Below are 9,056 nucleotides of genomic sequence, written 5' to 3'. Positions count from 1 at the left end.
GCATAGCTCAGGACAGACCCAGAATGCGTCCAGCTGCAGAATCGGCCGCTCCCGGTGTGTGGTGGGAAAGTCTACACTCACCAACTGTCTGAAGTATGCGGAGAGAGCGCAGTGGGAGAAACTGAGGCTGAAGCTGAAGCTGCAACTCCTTCCCGATAGGGCACCTTCACTTTGGAGGTTGTTGCTCAGGATTATTTTCCAGAATCTATTAATTTTACAATAAAAATATGAAGCTAACATATCCATGGCCAGTTCCAGGCCTGTCGTGAGTGAGGCTATGAGATCACTTCCAAGAAGCCGAGGTCTGGGATGCCCTTGTATATATTTAGCGTCATATTTTGTATTAGAATTAATCTGCTGGGGAATGAGGGGCTTCAGAACTCTGTGCTCTGTGTTGCCAATGTCTTAGAAGGTAAACCTTCACCTATACATTTTGCTGTCAGCTCTTACCCAAAACACTCTTACCAACACATACCATGAATTGGTCTTTTTAAAATTCCCCCTTTTATTTTTAAACCTTCGGGCTATGTTTAACCGTTCTAAATCCGACAATCTGCGAGTGGGTGAGAGAAACCCGAATAGGCTTTAATAAGAGATAGAGGGGGGGAAATACGAGCTCCGAATTTTCAGCACTAAATAAAGAAGTGAAAGTTGACTTTAAAAACACCGTTTCTCCCTTGCAAAGAACTTGAACGACTCAGATACACAACATGAGTTGTGTAGGCTAAGAATTCTTCAAAATCTTTATTTCTACAAACAAAACATGTTCAAATGCAACACCAGACAAGAAGGAAGAGAAAGGGCTGGAATGCCAGCTGCCGGAGAACCCCACGTGCACGGGCCAGGTCTTCGAATCAAACTAGCACCACTGTCCTAGAAATCAAGGAGTGAGCTGTGATTGTGCCTTTTATAGAAAATATTTTAGAAAGATTATTCAACATCGAGTAACAAAGTTGTTTTTTTTTCTAGAAACCTCTTTAAAAATCAATTGGAATTTGGCATTCGAAACTGACGAAAATGGTTCAAAAATGGACCCAATTTTCCAGCTTGTCAAAGGGAATGAGTTATTAGTGATTTATTTTTTGGAAGGGGGAAAAAAGTGCCCCAATTCGGCTTTTGGCCTCCTTCCAACCACTAAGCAGGTGCAGCAAATCGAAACAGGGATAAGAACACATCTAAAACTGGTCTCAGAAAATATTCTCCTAGACTATAAAAATACTAAATGGAATACAAAAATTCCAGCATATGAAGCCAACAGACTATCGCAGACAAGATCTGGAACACACTTAAAGCTATGTTGTGCCACAATCACCATGAGCATCAAGTATTGTATCATTTCCTATGAGCCCTCTGACCCCAACGTTTATTTCCCCTTGACTTTGTCACCACGTCAGATAGAGACCCAATTCTGTGTTTCTAGCAGAAGCTACTAAAGGACCTGCTAAACAACTTGGCATTCAGCTGGTTCCCAAAGTGCAGGAAGTGCAACTGTAACAGCCTGGGTTTTGTTTTGTTTTGTATAGATCAGGGGTCAGCAAACACAGTCCGTGAGCCACAGCTGGCTGCCACCTATTCTGTTTGGTCCGTGGAACACAAACACAGTCACACACACACACACACACCCATTTATGTGTCGTCGTGTCCCCAGAGCACAGCTGAGATGTGGCAACGCCCCCGTGCGACCTTTAGGTCTACAGAATCTAAGATACCAACCTTCCAGTTCCTTCATAAAAAGGCTGTCACCCCACTTTGAACTCATAACTTTGGGAACATTTTCCGCTCAACAAGGTTAAGGTAAGTGTTCAAGAACAAGAAGATTTTGGCAGAGGTTTGCTGGTTCCACGGCAGGCCCAAGCATGTATCAGCTTGGATTGGCAGCTTTGAGCACTGAACCTGATGCTAGCGTTCTAGACCACACACAGCTATGATAGTGGACCCTTTTCCCTCTGTGAACCGGCAATTTCGTACCATAGGGACATACTGTTATGTGCTTCCTGTTTGTCCGAAACCACAGGCATGATCACCCAACCTAATCTGCATCCATTAGATCTCCAACCATGATTTAGCAACAGACGGAACCAGCAAGAGAACAAAGCTGGGCTAAATACTTTAGGCCCCTTGCCCATGACATGCATCATGATAATTAGTACTACTGCCGTCCAGGGCGACGAACATATCCCTTTTGACAAAGCGAACCAAGTTCTCAAGAGGACACATGGGCTTGGGAGAACGCTTGTGGAAGTCATGGCAGAAAGAGGTGTGGAAGGTGACGTCAGCCCCATTATAAAGAATCCGGACGGAATGTTCACTGGGCTTTTGACGGTCTTGCCAGAGCTCAAAGATCAGCCTGGCGGCGAACCTTGGGAACCTGGCTTCCAAAAGCCCCAAGGCACTGAGGACCGGTGACAGAGTGACATCATGAGCAGAATAGAGGGTGAACAGCTCGTGGGTCCAGCCTGCGGCGGCTCGCTGCATCCGGTTGACCGTCTGGTTCAGGATGGGGTGGGCCCCGAGGAGCGAATACCCAAAGTACAGGGGCTTTTCGTGCCTCTCACGCTCATCCTCTATCTGGTGCGTCTTGATCACCTTGAAGTGCTCCATGCCCAGGCAGCCACCTCTGCTGCAGGGGAAGCTGACGTTGTGGCAAAAGTGGCAGAGCATGGAGTCGATGGGGTTGGCCGCCCGCAGCTGCTTGGTGGGGATGTCCACGATCTTGGCCATCTCCCCGTAGGTCCGCTCCAGGTCGTTGTTCTTCAGGCGTAGGAGGTACTGCCGTCGCTGCTCCTTCTCTAGATACTGGTTTCTCAGTGGGCAGTAGCAGCTTCCAGAACAGAACAGGGCACTTGGCTGGTGCTTGAAATAAATTTTCTTCCAGTCAAAATCTGGGAGGAAGCCGTAGAGTAAGGCCAGCCCACTCTGCAGGGTGCGGCTCTTCCCAGTGGTCTCCAGGTAAAGATGCTCTGAGGACCAGTTGTTCGGCAGAAGTTTGTGTTTCCTCAGATAGATGTCCCTCAGCAACTGGCCATTCTGCAGATGCTGCACAACTCCTGCAACACCAGAGGACACAGAATCCTTCTTACTAAAGTTTAACAAAAGGGCCACGAAGGGCCAGCACCCTTCTCTGGTGTGTTTAACAGCAGCAGAAGTTAACAGAAGCAGAAGTTATGAGAAGGGTTTCCAGAGGGATGGGGTGTGGATCCCTGCCTTTGTCACAGCCTCCCTACCCACTGGCTCTAATTTGCATATACCCGAGGGCAGGTGTATGCACACTGCCCAGGGACACAGCAGTCCCCAGGCAGGGAAGGCTACAGAGAAATCTGTCTACCAGTCTACTTACTGTTGGGACACTCCCTCCTTGACCCTATTTCCATTATAATGCCCAACCGAAGGCCCTCTGTTAACCTCTGGGGCATTCTGTCTGGCCTTGCAGGGCCTTTCCAGGCTCAGCCAACCAGCTCATACTCCACAATTCCAGATATCCAGACGGTATTTAAGGAGCAAATGAAAAACGGTGCATTTATTATGCTCCTTTTAAATGAGAAAGAAGGAAGAGCACGAGTGCGTGTTCACAGTCTCCTGCATTTTGCATAAAGAAGCTTCTGCCGGATGCACGACAAGCCAGTGGGGACTGCGTCTGGAGAAGGAGGGCAGAGAAGTGAGATGGGCAGGAAGTGGGTGGAAACAAGACTTCCGGTTCCCTTCAACACTGTCTTGGCTTTGGACCACTGGAGGACGGCAAGGAATGAACTTTGTAAAGAAATGAGAAAGCTTTATCTGCAAGCAGGGGAGAGAGAAATCAGCAGGCTTGCCCCCAGGCCTGCAGAAGGTGAGGGACGCCACTGCAGTAATGGGTGGGACATCTGAGGACATGAACTACACAAGGGCAGTGTGACCAGTTACGTCATTTATGTCCAGGTGTCCAAATGGTCTGGAGAGTTCCATCCCCAAATGAGGCAGGCACCTTTACCCGGTGAGCCATCTTGTCTACCTCCCGATATATTCCTACATAGTAAGATGGGATAGGGAAGGGCAAGTTCACTAAGACGCCACTGCATGTGCGCAGGAAGAAAGGTTAGCATTAGGGGTCTGTTTCTTTTTTAATCATTTTTTCAAAAAATTCTTTTTATGTATGTATTTGCCTACATGTATGTATGTGCACCAGCTGTGTGCCCGATGTCCAAGGAAGTCAGAAGAAGGTGTCAGATGCCCTGGAACTGGAGTCATAGATGGTTGTGAGTCTACGTACGGGCGCTGGAAACCAAACTGAACCTGGGTCCTCTGCAAGAGCAGTCAGTGCTCGTAACCACCAAGTTCATGAGCAGTGATGCTTCTGTAACAAGAAAGGCTACTTTCCCCTTTTAGTTGGTGTGCACATGTGTGCACATGGAGGTCAGAGGACGGCAGGAGCTGGTTCTCTCCTTCCACCCCACGGGACCCAGGGATTACCCATGACAGCCATCTAGCCTGTCAAGTTGTTTTCAATTTTAAGAAAGCAGATGTTTCATTAGATACCCTGGGGCCTCTGAGTTCCTTGAGGTACCCGTCCATATGAGTCAGATCAGAGAACCAACCTAGGGAGAGTCTAGGGCACTGAGGCAGGAGTGTAAGCACTATTGTGCAATGTTAAACACCATCAGATGCTATTAAAATCGTTTAGTTCCGTGCTGTGCTTTTGTTGAGTCTTTATTAAGTTTATTCCAAACATTCTTTTAATGTCCTCTGTGAATGACTAAAATCTAGGGGCAGGCTGTCTGATAGGCTCGTCCTCCGCCTGCCAGCCTGGAGCAGGGTACTGCCAGCCACGCACCCCCTTCCTGGTGACTGGCCAGATGACCCTTATGGCAGTCTGGCCTGCTTTGGACACTTCAGTCGCCCTGAGGACATTTGAGCAGCTTCAGGGGACCCCTACAAACACAGCTGAGGGCAGCCTGCTCCGGCCTTGGAAGGCCTGTAACTGGTGCAAATATTCCTTCGTGTGTGTGTGTGTGTGTGTGTGTGTGTGTGTGTGTGTGAACATGTTTGCCAGATCCCTTTGCTGGCTGTAGCTTGATTTTCTAGCCAGCTGGGAGGCACCTCCCGCAAGGCCCCCTTGTGCTGCTGCACTGGGCACCAATCAAAGGCCTCTGAACGGTCTTCCTCTGTCTGCGCTCACTCTTTATCGCTGCAGAAGGAGCAGTGGCACTGGCCAAGGCGGCAGCACAGCCCCCATGCTGTGGCAATTGCAGTGGGGGCACAGCTGAGGAACCGAGAGCAGGTGGAGAGGGTGGAGAGAGGAAGACACAGACTGTTAAGGGTCACGGGCTAGAAACTGGGGGCCAAGGTTGCTGGAAAGTTTCAGGGAGCTGCTAGGGCTTAAGGGTCTGGGGATTTCAGACACCCTAGGTGTGACCGCTGTAACACGGTCTCTGTAGGGCGGGAGTCCTAGCACCCCAAGTGGTTGATGCATCATTTGCAGCAGCAATGCATTGTCTGCTGGCTTTGCTGCTGCCGATCACTACAGCTGGAAGCCGAGGACTCCAGTGCCTGTCAAGTGTTGGGGCTGCTGGGGATCAAGCCCAGAGCAGTTAAGTTCATAGTTTTTCAGGCTTTGGGATAAAAACATCTGTGTTTGCCATACCAGGCCCTGGGCTCTGGGCATTTAAGGCCCAGGACTACCAGTCCAGAGAAAGCTTCCCACCTACTCCCAATTTCTATTTGATCATTGCCAGGACCCCACACAGCTAACTGGTAACGTGTACGGCCTCTCGGTGTCCCACAGACCTTATGTCACCCCGAATGCACAGGAACCGAGGCGCATGTGGGAGGGACGTGATCAGGCGGTCGTACATACCTGTCTGTGTGAGCTCTCCCATCTCACAAAGAGGATGGTTAGGGTAAAGAGGCAGGGAATTTAAGGGGCTTTCAAAAGAGGCTCCTGGTCCTTTCGACATGTGAGTAACGAAAGCTTCTAGTTTAGGGTGATATGGCTTCCTAAAGGGACAACATAGAGAAGCAGTGGTTAGAACACTCCAGAGTGGTCAAGCGTCAGCACATCCAACCCGGGTGTGTCATGGCCTCTGCCGCCTCCCACAACAGGTTCTGGGGCTCAGCAATTTTACAGTTTCAGTTTCTGTGCCAGACAGATGACTCAGAAGCTGCTCTTCCAGAAGACATGGGCTTGATTTCCAGCACCCATGTGGCAGCTCGCAATCATCTCTAACTCTAGTCCCAGGGCGTCCAATGCCCTCTTCTGGCTCCACAGTGCATAGGCACACATGAAGGCAGAAACCAAAAATAAACAACAATGAAGGGAAAACAAGTCTTTATAAAGATTAGTTTCATTCCGACTTGACCATGGGTACCCAGCGACACAGCGGAGGTCACTGAGTACCCAACCTCTGCCGAATACGATACTCTGGGGTTTGGCATTGCCCTCTGCCGTCATGCCTCACACCCTGCTGCTTCTGGGTCACGTGGTAGGCAGGAAGCTGTCCTGGTTTTCTTCCTTCCCTACCCTGACCCTTGTCAAGTCCTGTAGATTCTCCCACCTACTGTTTCCTCATCTCTCCGCCATCCTCACACAGCCACTCCCTGGATTCTGACCTTAGACAGCCTGGCCTGCATGGCCCCAGGACCCTTACTCAGTCCACCCTGCCCTTCTCCTCACTCACCCCTCACAGCCTGTTCACATCACCATCTTCTGGAAGGGGGTGTGCACAGCTGTCCCTGTTCTTTAGGGCCCCTCACAGAGACCTCCTTCCTTCTGACACCATGTTCTAGGCACACAGAGTCGGCCATCGTCCTTTGCCCAGCATACAGCACGCTCCTCCTTTCCCATCTCCACCCTTTTATATGTCCGCTTGGGAGACCTGCCTAATCCTCACTGTTCCCGACCTCTGGAAACATGTCTCTTTAGGGAATCATTAACTGAATAAGATAGCAATGCCTATCTCTACAACCCTCTACAGACCATTATGCATGTTGCACATAAAATATCTCACTTAATGCTAGGTGGTAATGAATGCTAAGAAAAGCTCGTGAGATGCGAGATTATCTGCTTCTGTCACAGAGTATATAAGGTAAGGACAAGCACACTGTACCTATTCCATCACTAATACACAATTCCCTGGATAATGATAGGACCTATGAGTAGCACACTTTTTCCTCTGCATCACTAAACGACCTGTGAATGCACACACCTTTTCTCTGAATAGTGAGATGGCCCACGAGTGTGTCCACATTTTCCAACTGAAGAGACGTGGGCAGATAGGGCCATTGGCAAGCAAACTGCATGCAAATTCACATGAAAGCAGCAGATAAACGGTTCTAATGGCAAACTCCACTGTCTGAAAGCCCAATTAACTTTGGAAATATTTTTAAAACTAATGCCAAAATCGATTTACCTCTCTCAAAAGTAGAGAGCTGAAAAAATTCCATCTTTTAAAAATAATGTTTTAAAATTAGAGTCTGCTAATCTAGACATGCAGTAGAGTCTAATAGAGCCCCTAGGATAGCTGCAGGGGACTAGGTCTCATAAACACAGAGCGCAATTTATTCTGCCTGAGGCTGAGCACATAAATGTTTTATAAACTAGGAAATAAAATGTCCAGGCCAACAACACGGCTGTCAACATGAATTCACATCAACAAAGGCTATCCATCAATGCGATTCAAATCTCCTGTTCTGGACCATTCTTTCAGGTTGGTGACTTCTGAGGCGCTGAAAACACATGGCTGCCAATTTTAGAAATGGATTTTCACTGCTGAATGTGTTAGCTGAGATGTTCCGTGTTCTCGGGGCATCTGTTTAATGACGCTGTGCTATCTAATGGTATTCGTTACAACTTCCTTTTCTTTTTTTTCTGTATTCCAGCACTGGAGATTGAACCCTGAGCCTTGACTGTGCTAAGCATGTCACACATGCTCTACCACCAAATCACACCCCAGCCCCTGCGTTACAACATTTTCTCACAGGTTAGAAATATGAAGATTCGTGGAAGAAAAACATTCACAGGACAGATAACTAATGGCTTGTCTTTTTCATGGTAGGAGGACCAGGGAGCTGAGTCTTTAGAATCTGACCTGAATCCCACTGCCCAGGCCTGCATCCCTCATCCCTAGCTCCATCCCTGTATCCTGGAGTATATCAAGTAGATGCTCCATCCCTGTGTCCCAGACGGTATCTGGTAGATGCTTCATCCCTGTATCCCACTCCATCCCTGTATCCCAGAGCATTTATGGTAGATGCTTCATCCCTGTATCCTGCTTCATCCCTGTATCCCAGAGCATATCTGGTAGATGCTCCAAAACACACGTGGGAATGAATTCAACTGTGACATGTCCCATTCTTAGATGTATTGTGAAAATACCATGTCCATCATCTTCCTTGACCCAGAATATTGAATATTGTATCACCACAGCAGTTATTAAATATGTAGATTTTGATGGAAATATTAAGACAAAGGTGTGAGGTGAGGCTAGAACTGTATACCAAATTCTATTATTTCTTCTTGGTAACTTGTTTATACCCCACTGCTAACATATGCATACCATTCCCAGGTTTCGGCACCTTCCTGCTTGGTTCTTTTCTCGGGCAGCTGTTTCAGCACAGCAGCACCCTGGATCAGCTGTGGAGACATCTCTAGAGAGTGGAGGAAGCAACAGCCTAGAGGGAACCTCCCCTTGAATGGCTAGAAGGGGCTGAGTGGCAAGAATCCTCCTTCACACAAGGAAGATGTAAGCCTCCTTGTTTAGGGTGAAGCATCTTTAAGTCTCTCTGCTACAATGCCTGGCCTTGTCCTGACTACCCCAAGGATGTATTTCATCTCAGCATAACTCATGACGGTGGCCTGCTTGGGACTCTGCATTTGTGCTGACAACTGAGACAATAAAAAATATTATTTCAAGCCGGGCGGTGGTGGCACATGCCTTTAATCCCAGCACTCGGGAGGCAGAGGCAGGCGGATCTCTGTGAGTTCGAGGCCAGCCTGGTCTACAAGAGCTAGTTCCAGGACAGGAACCAAAAAGATACGGAGAAACTCTGTCTCGAAAAATAAAAATAAAAAAAATACATTATTT

General features: G+C 48.2%; 1 protein-coding gene across 3 annotated transcripts in view; it reads right to left on the bottom strand.

Moving 5' to 3' along the window:
• Nucleotides 1-725: 725 nt before the first annotated feature.
• The window catches only part of Pxylp1 (2-phosphoxylose phosphatase 1), a 64,450-nt gene continuing 56,119 nt past the window's right edge, over nt 726-9,056 (bottom strand). For all 3 annotated transcript variants that reach the window (XM_050157302.1, XM_050157304.1, XM_050157305.1), the window contains exons 5-6: nt 5,831-5,970; nt 726-3,047 (exon numbers count right to left, since the gene is read on the bottom strand). In XM_050157302.1, the coding sequence (XP_050013259.1) occupies nt 2,110-3,047; nt 5,831-5,970 (1,078 nt within the window). In that variant the 3' untranslated portion in view covers nt 726-2,109. The remainder of the gene's footprint in view (nt 3,048-5,830; nt 5,971-9,056) is intronic.

This window comes from Alexandromys fortis, unplaced genomic scaffold, assembly GCF_014885135.2.
Source record: "Alexandromys fortis isolate MF-2015 unplaced genomic scaffold, M_Fortis_MF-2015_v1.1 scaffold_85, whole genome shotgun sequence".
Lineage (NCBI taxonomy): Eukaryota > Metazoa > Chordata > Mammalia > Rodentia > Cricetidae > Alexandromys > Alexandromys fortis.
Note: the sequence above shows the minus strand (reverse complement) of the source record. Positions and strands in the feature narration are given on the sequence as shown.